This window comes from Orbicella faveolata, unplaced genomic scaffold (assembly GCF_042242905.1).
Source record: "Orbicella faveolata isolate gen_17 unplaced genomic scaffold, um_ofav_v1 contig_25, whole genome shotgun sequence".
NCBI lineage: Eukaryota > Metazoa > Cnidaria > Anthozoa > Scleractinia > Merulinidae > Orbicella > Orbicella faveolata.
Window position 1 is genome coordinate 11,325,769 of NW_028301553.1, and position 12,702 is coordinate 11,338,470.

Here is a 12,702-nt window from a genome sequence, read left to right on the forward strand (position 1 = left end):
CATTGAAATGCATATTTGATAGCGAGGTCGATCGGAGTGAGCGTCGCTTGAAAAAAAAAGGCCGCCGATCCGTTAGCTTACACTGCACAGTTCTAGCCATCTCGTGACAGGGCGGCGTTGAACTTAGTCCCTACGTGGTGAAGAGATAACGCGGAAGAAACGAGAATCGGATTGCAAGAGATATGGCGAACACTACAGTAATACACCAACCGGGTATTAGCTACCAGAAGGAGTATTCCGGTTCGGTGCAGTACATCGGAGGTTATGAAGGTCCTTATGTGGACGATGCAGACGTTTCCATGCAGCAAGCTCCGGGAAGCTCCAATCACGTTCCCATTCCAATGGGTTTGGAGGTGTTCGAAAACGTCAGCAAGTTCGTTGCACACCAGAACGTCGCTAAAGAGGATGGTAAATGAGTTTTTAATTTGTTCGCGCCTTATTCAACTCTCCATTTACCAAAGACTGCTGCTCGAAAATCGGTCAATTAGTCAAAGAATCTGCAAGCAAGCAAATCAAAACAATTGAAGAGCAGAAACTGGTCTTAAAACGCCAACGAGCTTCTCTCGGCGCGCCAGCATGGGCCACGCGACAAGTTTATTAAGTTTCACGAACTGACGCGTTGATTTTGCAACCGTATTAATACCTTGTTTGCTCTGAGGCTTTAAGGCAGTAATTTCATGGTTTCCCAAAATTAATTTAGAAACAGAACAAACTACCAAATTCCAGGTGTAAATACAGCTCTGATCAGGAGGAATCAAAGCGCGATTTATTTACATCATAGCGCACTTGACTATCGTTTTATTAATAGGCTTTCCCCGGCCGCCCCTGTCGAGATAGCATCCACGCGAAGCATTGTCGTTCTGATTCTTTAAGGTCAGGACGTAAATTTCTCGTTCGAAACCTAAAATGTGTGCCCTTGGTTCGATTATCGAAAAAGTCTAAAAGTGTTCGCAAATGAAATAAACAAAGACGACAGCAGCTCATATTTTGATTAAGATGTTACGCGTACTCGATAAGTCGTCGTATCGAATTCGCTTTGTGAGTGGAAACTTGAAAAGAAAACCTTGTACTTTTCCAAGTCGCCTTATTTTGGACGTCAATTTTACTCGCTTGCTGCCTTAATTACAACAAATTTCGGTCATCATGATCTTCAAAGACAGTGAATCAAAGGGGCATTCGTGACCAGCGTGTAACAGGATACATCAAAATGACAATTCTTTTAACACTTGAGAATTCAGGTTGTTGCCAACACGCTGCCAATTTACACCGTCAACTGGCTTGTTTGTACTTGAACATTTTGGCGTTGTTTTCATTCAGTCTGTGGGTTAAGGCGCTGAGTGCGGATGAGAAAAAAAGGAAAATTCCTGAAATAATCGTGACCGATTTTGTTTTGCACGGTTTATGTAATTATACATGGGACAGATAATACAGCGTAACGTATAATATACTAGACTGCCTTCTGCTTGTAATGTGAAGTGTCTACATTGAGATAAACATTTCTAAGCAGTCTTTCAGGCGCTTGGTTAACTTGGAACCACTTGAGGTTCGTATCATCAGTGAATGGTTCCTTGTTATTCAAATTTGTCGAAAATTAAAATTAAGACACATAAAATGGACAAATAAGTCGTTCAGTTGTTATTGAATTCAGTTTAATTTCATCGTCTGAAAGTGAGGTTTACGTCAAAACATCTTTTTTTTCAAAATAAACAGCGTTAAGTACCTGGTGTTAAGATTTGGACTGCCCCACAAGCCAATCATATAATTCCTCTTTAGTACTGATACAATGATTGCCGTTTGAGTGATGGGAAGTTCACCAGGAAAAAAAAATCGAAATTGTTTAAAACAGTGTGTGATATAAAATTCCCAAAAGTAGAATTACATTGCAAACATTGATATCTAGCAACTGGGCCACAGAACTTTGAGAAAAAAACCATAATATTTAGCATATTATAATCATTTATATCTGTTTTGTTCTTATTTCAAGGCAATTTATATCCTGTATTGTTCAAAGTCAAATTTGTTTTGTTTGCAAGACTGACACATTGTGAAGTGAAGTATTTTAACTTTTATCGGTCTCAAAGTCAAATGCAGTTTACTTTTGTGAAAATCAGAAGTCATGAACGAGATAAGATGTGAACAACTCATGAATTGGCTAAGTATTAGATGCAAACAGGCTGCTGGACGCATGTAGTTTTAAATTCACAACTCATTGTCATTTTATGCACTGTTGTGCTGGGAAAACAATTACGGTAAAAAATTATGTATTGTGTAATATTTGGCAAATTTAATTATATGCCTACTTAAACCACTTTATGCATCAGAGTGCAAATACAAAGGCATCAGTGATGGCCTGAAAACCAATTATTTTGATTAGTTTTTTTGTGATTTTGATTAAGGAAGGGTGAAAATTAAATTTGGCAGAGGAATGCATGGCACCCTTGAAAGTTCAACCCATTGATTGCTTGCAATCACTCTGTGCTTTTTCAGTCATCTTTTTGGTGAGCTATAAAAGTTTTATATTTGGTGCAAAAATAAGGTTAGCCTGGGTGCCAGGTAGATGATTTTTTTTTACCTCGCCATAACAGTGTCTGTCATGGTTCAGTATCACGGCTTTACCGCTCACAGATCATGCAAAAAAATTACCCTCTGGGACCCAAGCATAACATGGTTCACCTTGATAATAATTCTATATCAAAAAAAATTTTACTAAGTATGTGGTTGTTTGATTTCTCATGTCTAGCCTGGTGGGGTCGCATGGACTTTTCTGTGGATGACGGTGCTGGCAATCAGCTGTTCAATGTGAAAGAAAGTAAGCAATATTCAAAATCTACTTAGGTTTAATAGGTGAATGGTTCAGTTGAGCACCCTGGACAAAGTGACCCATCCCACCAGAGCTTATTCCAGCTTCCATAGCATGCTGTTGCTTGTAGTACTGCACCCCAACCTGATGTGATGCTTGTATATCTAGACTACTGTCAAGGGGTTGTTGTGACATTTAGCTTTGCAACAAAGACAGATTTCCAGCTGTTGTTTCACAGCAATTAAAAAATACTTTGGCAGCATGAAACAGCAGTTGAAAAACCATCTGGTTTTCCTGGGGTGGGTACTCCCAGAAAAGTTGGGTGAGAGTGTGCTGCCCACCTTCGAAAACCCTTGCCCTATTTATGACCAAAATCTGCAATTTTCGCTACCCTATTTATGACCTGACCAAAAATTTGATACCCTATTTATGACCAAAACGGCTGAAAAACCATACCCTTGGGAGCCCATGGAAGGGATACCCCCCCCCTGGTTTTGCAGACTACTTAACGGTTCACCTTGAGCATAGAGTCCAGTTTTTATGGTAAGTGCTTTCTAGATTGTTATACATGGCCTGTGTAGGTCAGGAACTGAACCTTGATAGCTAACTCATTTATCAATAAGTATAATCCACTTGTTATTGTGAGGCATGTGGTGGCCACTTGTTACTGGGAGGCATGGTGGGAGATGTGGTGGGAGGCAAAGTGACCTTGTAAATGTATTAGTTTCCAAATCAAGCTAGTGTTGGGCTAGTTGACAACTAACATGTTACTTTCACATGCACGCTACTACTCTCTACCCTGTAATATGAATAGCATATCTTAAAACACAATTTTATCTCGTTTACATATAGATATAAATTCTTAAAATTCTTAGATATCTTTTTAATTGTAAATTTAGTTAGCATCGGGCAGACGAAGAGCCACCCTGTGGATATACTGCCCGAAATGCCATTATTATTATTATTATTATTATTATTATTATTATTATTATTATTATTATTATTATTATTATTATTATAATTAACACCACCATCTGAACTGTGAAAGCAACCGGACAGAGTATTGCTTGGGACAGGGAGGTGGGTTAAGCCTACAGGGGGCTGGGCTCCCTTCAAGGAAGACCAAATTTCACACTGCTGGTCATTTTGTGCTCGAGGTACTGAGGTAAACACTGGGGATGTTTGACATTTGGGCCAGTCTGAATAAAAATCTTACCTCCTCCCACAAACAAGGGTCCTGTCAGCTACACAATGGCCATATTGCTCCCAGATGACTGTAGTTTTTCATCACGTATCATAAATCTTATACCAACTGTTGATCAAGTCTTCCATCCTTCACAGTCCAAACACTTAGCAGCTGGATCCAAGCTTTGCTTGGGAAATCCAGGCCTTTCTACTTGAAGGTCATCAACAGCGCCACAAACAATTGGATTATGGAACTGGAGCATCCAGCCAGCTGCTCTTGTCCTGCTCTCTGCCCCTGGGCTGCTCCAGAGATAACTGTCCGCATGCCCACTGGTGAAGTCCTAGGACACATCAAACACTCGTAAGTCAACTGACAGTTAATAGGGAGCTTATAAACAAACTAAGATAGCGATACCAATGAAAAGATTATGGCAAACGAAAGGTTTAATGTAATAAGCAGAATGGCTCTGCAATAAATCTTTGTATATATCTTTGTGGCCATCCTCTGCATATTTTGGATAAAATAAGCCAAAATGGCTAATTTTTGTATTTCATTTTGGAATTGATTGCTGACCCTGTATATTTAGTTGGAGCAGTTGTTTTAGACCTATCAGTGTGCCTGGGGCGGATACAGGATTTTAGAGAAGGGATTTGAGATACAGACTGCTAAAGGTGCCCCCATGAAGGGGGTCTGGGAGCCTAGTCCCTAACACTTGAAACGCCTGGTTAATTTCAGCTTTAAAATGCAGATAGCGACCACCAACCCATATTTTCTTGAAATATTTCTGAAAGGAAACACGAATTATCACTCGAACGTCTCAGTCACAGAAATTTTTGCTCATCAGATCAGTTGTGCACAGTGGTATTTATTATCTTGCAATTCATTGACCTATTTGTTACTAGTAAACAAAACTTAGCTTGTGTTGTCTATGTAGAAATTATATGTAGTTTCTTTAATTTGTTTAACAATAATCATAACGGCTTGTAGTGTATTTAATGCAGTAATACATAATTTCATGCTGTAATCCCATTATAATTCCACACACATACCAACATTGAAAGCCTGAAAAGATATAGTATAATATATAATAAATTTATCTGTTTTTTTGTCATTTTGTCTTTAAAGCACACCCCTAATAAATTAATCAGTTGAAGTCTGCCATTATTTGAGAACACACGAAGACAAATTATCTTGTACAACACAGTGTGCATGCATTATATTTCCTATACCCCTACACTGAGCAAATATGTATCTCAAATAACAAAGACCTGTGAATAAAGTTTGTCTTTCACAGGTTGTAGTTAAACAGCCATTCAATTCACATCTGATTTATAAATAAGGAAAAAAGTAGGTTGAATGTTAGTATCTGATGTTCTCCTTTTCAAAACACGCACATCTATGTAGCTGACAAGATGTCACTGGAAACTACTACCTTTTTATGTTTACACTTGTGTAAGTACAGGAATACAACATGTAATTAACACCTCCATCTGCAATTCATTATTAACAACTCATTTTAAGAAAACTTTGGAACTTCAACAGGTCCAGAGAGACTTGTGGTAGTTGGCTTGGACCTTCTGTCTACTTTGAGGTGTACAACTATGAAGGCAATCTAATCTACAAGGTGCAAGGACCCTCAGGGTACCCCTGCGAGTGCACAAGAGACAAAGTTGCTGTCTTTAAGGTACAGTAACTACAAAAGCCTAGCACCTCATTAATGTGACTCCCTTATATTTGGACAAGTTCTTCTTTTCCTGAGGACGTACTTATACATGATTATATGTCATTTGTCCGCATCTTGCATTTAAGCTTCCCTACTGGAGATCTCTTTCTCTTTACCATACCACAGAGAAAATACAATAGGTTCAGACCTTTGTGCTTTGTCACAAACAAGTATGCCTACCTGTTTTAGGTTTTGCTATTGCTCTGTCCACTATCATTGTAAAGCTAAGTATGACTGTGTAAAACACCATAAATCTGTAGATCAAGTTATGAGATTAACCTGTTTTTGTTTTCTTTTTTAATGCGGGTCAATGTTTTAAAACTTCCAAACTTTAGTTCCAGTCTCTTTCACAAGAGTTATGGTTGGTACACAAGTTTAAAGTGTCTTGCATTTTCCTAGAAGCATGCACTTAGCATTAGATGTACATTTTTATGTCCGAGACACATTATTCATTTTCCTAAAATATCAAAATTAAGACAGTTACTGTTCTTTCAGTAGCCTGGGTCCTAAATCATGGGGAGCCTGGATGGCGCAGTGGTGATAGCGCCCGCCTCCCACTAATGTGGACCGGGTTCCATTTCAGCCCAGTGTCATGTGGGTTGAGTTTGTTGTTAGTGTTCGTCTTGCTCCAAGGGATTTTCTCCAGGTTCTCCCCTTTTCCTCCCTCAAGAAAAACCAACATCTCGACTCCAAATTCCAATTCAAGCAGGATAGAGGACCTACATGGCAACCAGCTATGGCTGATGTGGATTTCTCTCTAAATATTGTAATTTATGTCAAGCCCTAGCTAGAGAATAATTTAACTGCTGCGCAAATTTCAATATTTCATTCTCTCCTTCTGGACGTGTTTGACAGATTCTCAAAGAAGGGCCTCAAGGGGAGTCTGGAGGCAATCAAGTCGCAGAGATAACTCACACCTGGAGGGGATGTTGCGGAGGTCTTTGTAGTTGCTGTGTCACTGCCGATCCAGATTTTGTCACCATGACATGTAAGTTAAAAATACAGTTCAACCATTATTAAACAGCCACTCTCAGGGAAATGGATATTGGCTGCTTAATGGGGGCTGGCCATTTAATAGAGGTAAAAGCAATAGACAACCCCTCATCGGAACTTTGATTACTGGCTGCCTAATAGGGGTGGCCATTTGATAGGTGGCTGCTTAATACAGGTTCGACTGTATCTGTCATACAAAACCTTACTTACTGACTTAGGTCTCTTTGTGCCATATGGAGCATAAGGTCCCCACAAGGTCCCTCCAAACACACCCTATGTATTTTTAAAATGTGTTGTTCTGTTGTTTTAGAAAATAACCACACACCCCTCCCTCTCCATGGAAGGTTCTTTTTTTTTATTTGGACCCTCTCACACATCTGGTGAATTGTGTGTCAGTAGCTTCATAAATTGCTTTAAAATTTTGGCATTTAAGACCCTTGCCCCATCAGAATTTCCATTGACCTTCCATGAGGTGTGAATGGATATTTGGAGTTGCTCACTGATTTCTCCAAAAAATAAATTAACTTTCTGCACCAGAAAGAAAACAAGCAACACGGGCCAGCCAATAACCAAGCCCTGAAAAAAAATCATTTGTCAATGAATGTTTCTCGCTTATTTGCTGCTCTCTCTGAAAGCATGCCCATTCATTTTTTTAATGGGGTGTTGGGGGGAGGGGTGGGCCGGTGGGATAGGATAGTCCGTGTAATAAATATAATCTCACCCCCTCTATCCTCGCCCATGAACCCCCTTTTATTATGTAGAAATCGTGGTGATCACATGGAAACTGTTATTTGTAAGGAACATGCAACTCTTTCTGTTGTGATCACAACAATCACAGCCATTTTTGTAATTGTTAAAAGGTACCATATTATGTAGCAGCTGTGAAATGTTTAAGTGCGATATCCCTAATGATACTCATAAAAGACAATTTTCAACCCAGAGAATGTTAACATTCACGCCTGTTTGTACCATACAGAGAACCTCCCTCTCCTCCCCCAGGAAAGATCCGGCCAGATTCAGGCTGTAATACCTCAACCTGTAAGCCATGCTGCTGTGTAGAACATTTCTTTGTTTTGATTACAGTTCCCAGAAGTCTTTCAGCCGAAGACAAAGCCTTATTCCTTGGGCTGCTGTTTATTGTTGTAAGTACTTGAATGACCACTATGCCTTTATAATCACACAAATCTCACAGTCCATAACCAAACTAACAATTGCATTTTTTGGCTACTGTCAATCATAATTACAACGACAACCAAATACGAACTTTGTCAAAAAAGAAACACAATACGGGATCGAGATCTGCCAATCACGACCCAGTCATACCCATTGGGTACTGAAATATTAGTGTAATATCTTTGTAAAAGTTTTTTACTCTGTTGGTAAGACATAAGCTGTAGTCGTGAATATAAAAAAAAACCACAATAATATAATTGTTTTCAGATTTTTAAAAGTGCTGCTTTTTAAAGTAAAGTAATCTGGTCAAAATAATTTCTCTGAAGCTATTTGTGATTTCCGCGGCGCATTGTATCTAATGCAGGTTTGCTCTATATATAAGATAAGCATCTAAACTAGACTTGCAAATAAAAATATCTATCGAACACTCGTGGGGTCAACAATAAAACGTAAATTGCAAGAAGAAAGCTTACCTCGGCTTACCCGTGTTGATCTTCCACTTCCTTGTAACCTCGCCTCGAGAAAGTTCAACGGGGGTGGGATGGGTAAGTGGGAGTTGTCCAGAAAAAGCTTTCATGCACAGGGAATGCTTAAAATAGTTCCAAAACCAAAATTGCAATCTTCTCTCTAGAAAACGGGATCTAAACCCGTTTTCATACTTATGGGTTTCCCATGGAAACGAGTTGTCCAAATTTTAAGGTAAAAGAAAAAAAGACGGCAAGACGTTTGTCAGTAATGTGATTTCCGTGTTTTTCTCATTCTTTTCAGATGCATTCTTATCTGGAAATTCAGTAAATACAGCAGCAAAGGATATCATCACAGAATATTTTAGTTAAACAGTGGTTAGACAGAATAATCGAATATGATAGCAGAGCTCACTGTCTAAAGCAATGTAGTCATTGCTTGCGACAGGCTCTTGCATGGAAGTTTGATTTTGTTCGTTTGTATTTGTATCATCTTTCCTTCTTTTCAATCTCTTTGTTTCTTAATTCGGCAGCAATCTAATCGGAAATCCTTTCTTTAGGTTTTTATTCATTACTATAAAACACATGAGGCTGATTTTCTTTCATTGGTATCCCGATCTTCCTTGACCCGTTGTAGCCTGGCTAGTCACTATATTTGCTATAAAAAAAACTTTCAAACATAGTTTTAAAACAACATTTTCATCTAATGCAAATACGGTGTACAGTAAAAAAAACAAAAGCAATACTAAGAAGAAATATATATTTCTCCCAAGGCCCTCATTATTTTTTTCCGATTGACTGCGCCAATTTAGAGGTGCCATTTTCAGACGACAAATTTTTCTTTCGCATCAAATATGTGGTTGTGATCAGGAAGTTTGATTTCATGTTAGCATAACTTTATTCGCTTGTCGATTTAAATTAACAAAGTAAGCAGCTTTTGAAAGGGAAGCAATTTAGTTTAGCAGAGGAAATCTCAAGGTTTAAGCTTCAGTAGCAGTTCTCTAAACTTGGAAAGGTAGGATTAGTTTTTCTTTTCTTTTTCTTTTTTTTTTTAAAAAAAAAAAAATGTTTTCGTGAAGAGCATGCATTTGTCCCACGAGGATGAAATCACGTGAAAGTATAAGGAACATTTCGCAGTCGAAATGCCAAAAGCAGATCATAATGAGTGCAAATTCAGTGGAGCATATTTAAATTACAAGAGGTATAGTTTCTGTAAGCCATGTATGTCTTGAATTTAGCGGCTTAGGAAATATGAATGCGTGAGTGTGCTTTAAGAATGTTGCACTCAGATAACTGTTGTATTTTCCACTAACTTTGTCTGACGTGCTTTTGTTAAATCTGAAATCAAATTAATATGCGCTTTCATGACTGAAGGAGTGGATATTTCACGTGTTGCATTTATCTTCATGTCTAACAGTTTACGGTTACACTTATTAGGATCGTGTATATAGATACGGTCATCTTCTGATTCGGTTTGATATACCAGCATATATGTCGCTACCCTGGTCCTAGAGGTTTTTCTTGATTTTTCTTCTTTTCGCGAAGCGGCGAACACAAGTCGCAAAGCTTTTCAAGAATTTAACTTTATATCACTCTTAATTAAGTCATATAACCTATTTTTGTATATTGCCCAAATGATAGAGACGACGCCTACGGCTTTTCGCGCGGCCATTTTTCTTCTCTCGTGAATTTTGCCCGCTTCGCTGGACAATCCAAGAAATAACTGACTGTCCACAGCCTATCTTTTTTGATGGTTTCAATGTCTAGCATTTTGCAGCCAATTAGTTTCGCCACCAGACTGTGGTGCTACGGTACTTAACCCTCCAAGCCTCAATATCAGGAATTTACACATCTTGAAAAGTTTAGCCTAAATTCTTCAAGTTCATCGTTTGTAATCCGCGTTAATCTTCTCCATCTTAAACCACCCTTGTTTATATATGGGTTATTATTAGCTCTTAGTAAACTACTATTTTCCTGTTTTCTTCAATTTAACGGTTATTTTAAACGTGGCCAAAATAACTCAAAATATCGGTGACTGAGCTCCTATAAGAGAATGTATCACTGGTGGCTGGTGAAGTATTCATTTCATGCTGATAAATTAGCTCTTGACCATGCAGATTATTGGGGCTTGGAGGGTTAATCCTGTGCGATGTAGAGAAGTTGTTATACGAGTTTATATTGAACGAACGACCAAGTAAACTAGATCCTAGTACGAAATGAGTTATCATTTAGTTTTAAGGAGGAGCTAGTTCACATTAGGTCCAATACTTGTATTAAACCCATCATAATTAATGAATAGTAATTAACTTTGGGGAAATAAACATGCTTTGAAATGAAATCTTTTTGTCCATTACTGATTAAGTTATTCAGTTTTAAGAAGGAATCCAACAAAAGCTCGAGCAACAAGTGGTCAAAAACTTTGTACCTAGATTATTTGCATTGTATTGCAAACGTCTGTGTGACTGTCTTATATATCCTCTCGAAACAAATCAATGACAACACCAAATTTCGAAAACAAATTTTGAAGTTCTTAAGAAACACTTGAAAGTACTTTGTTGATGAATTTTTACCTGTGCTGGCACAATTTCTCTGAACTATGAAGTAGATTTTCTCAAGTTCCCTTGCAAAAATTGTTTTTGGTGCTATTGCAGGCAACTATTTATTTCTTATTATTTTAGAAAATTTAAACAGAACTGTAATATACTCAAAATTATTCTGGTACCAGGTTTTTGTCAACAAAAAACTGAAATTGCTCAGTTCCTATCGGATTTCAACTTAAGCTTTTTATGTCATCCTACCGAACAGCTATCATTTTCTCCAGAATCCTAAAGAGATATCACATAATTAATTTCAAGAAGAAATAGAATGTTGAATTTTTCAGTTTTAGTTCTAATAATAATGAACAATGTAAGAGTTCTTCTCAGCTCTGTTCATTTGGCGTTGGTTGTGAAAATTTTGCGGTTTACTGCTTGACCAAAATTCAATTTCGTTAGTTCGTAGGCGGAAAAAAAGTCGAGTCTTAAATTTGCATCGTTGACAGCTTACATACTCGTCCCCAGAGGCCGCGCTCCATTTAGGCAGCGATTTTCTGAGCATGCGCAGAGATTGCGTTTTCGTATTCTCAGCCAACTAGCTTTGTCAGATTTGACGGAAAGTCTGTAAACCGCAGACTTCCGGTGTTGGACCAGCCCAGAGGTCGCGATTCTTGGTGCTGACCAAAAGGAGCGCGGCCTCTGTGGACGAGAATGGACAACTTACAACAATCCGCAGGATTTCAATACACATTCTCGTCCCCAGAGTTTACTGCCACTCTCAGTCAGTGCGGGATTTGGCACGAAGAAAAGGTGGGTCTGGAGAAACATGATATGATTGGGTGGTTTTTTGGAGTAAGACTATCACTAATTCAACGCTGGTTTCTTTCTCGAAAATATCCACTGATTGATCTCTTACTAAATCGTTCGATACAGCTTTAAATAGACGGAATTTAACACGGCAGAAAATTATCAAATGCACACCAGAGTGGCACACATGAGTTTCGCTATGGAGAGCTTCACCGGAAATTCTCCCTAGTCCCCCATACGTTAGTCAGTATCAATCAGTGATAGTTTTGAGAAAGAAACCAGCCTTGAATTAATGAAAATCTTAGGGCCATCTGTACCTCGTGCCAAGGCCCCATCGGCTAAGAAGTCCAGGCGGCTCTAAGGGCGAGAATAAGAGTCACAGATCGTTCTGTAGCCTGTGAACAGGCTCCGGTTGGAATGGTCAAAAAGGAACTGGCTTAGCGTGTAGTGGCCGAGGGGGAATGGGGTAGGGGTTGTCCTCTTTTTCCCCCTCCTCTCTCTTCTATCCTCTTTCTTCCAGCTTTCACAGGCTACTCGCTCCCACTCCCTGCTCCTCTTGTTGGGCAGAGGGTGGAACGAAAGCGAACGACCTTGGGCGGTCTGTGGTGCAAGTGACCTGCCGCAATGCCCTGCTGAAAATTGATATTGATAAAGACATTCCAAGACATGATGAATAATCATAACGGGGTCAAGCATATGACAAAGGTATTAACAACATACAAATAACATGCTGAAACTCGCTTGTTTGTCATACGCTTTTCACTTGTTTTTCATACGTTTGCTACCTGTCACAATTTCAGTAGTTACCGGGCATCTAGACACTGCAATTTTCTTCCAGACTAAGGAGAAAGACGGTCGAATCTTACCACGGAAAAAAGAAATGAAAAAAAATACGGTTACTGGATAATAAGGTACAAATTTATTTCATTTCTTCATATCTGGGACGGGAGGGTTAGCGATTATTTATTTGAAAATTAAGGTTTTTAACATCCGGGACCGCGAGGTTGTGAACTTAAAACAAA

The 12,702-nt window shown here is 38.8% G+C and overlaps 1 protein-coding gene across 1 annotated transcript; it reads left to right on the forward strand.

Moving 5' to 3' along the window:
- Nucleotides 1–17: 17 nt before the first annotated feature.
- Nucleotides 18–10,677, forward strand: LOC110044062 (uncharacterized). The gene is made up of 7 exons (XM_089293546.1): nucleotides 18–408; nucleotides 2,741–2,809; nucleotides 4,142–4,346; nucleotides 5,529–5,670; nucleotides 6,565–6,697; nucleotides 7,786–7,844; nucleotides 8,644–10,677. The coding sequence occupies exons 1-7, from the start codon at nucleotides 183–185 to the stop codon at nucleotides 8,668–8,670; spliced, it is 861 nt and encodes a 286-aa protein (XP_089149672.1). The 5' UTR covers nucleotides 18–182; the 3' UTR covers nucleotides 8,671–10,677.
- The last annotated feature ends 2,025 nt before the right edge of the window (nucleotides 10,678–12,702 follow it).

Coding starts and splice junctions, on each gene's coding strand:
- LOC110044062 (XM_089293546.1), top strand. CDS start 183: ATGGCGAACACTACAGTAATACACCAACCGGGTATTAGCTACCAGAAG. Junction 4,347..5,528: donor CTAGGACACATCAAACACTC/GTAAGTCAACTG, acceptor GAACTTCAACAG/GTCCAGAGAGACTTGTGGTA. Junction 5,671..6,564: donor ACAAAGTTGCTGTCTTTAAG/GTACAGTAACTA, acceptor CGTGTTTGACAG/ATTCTCAAAGAAGGGCCTCA.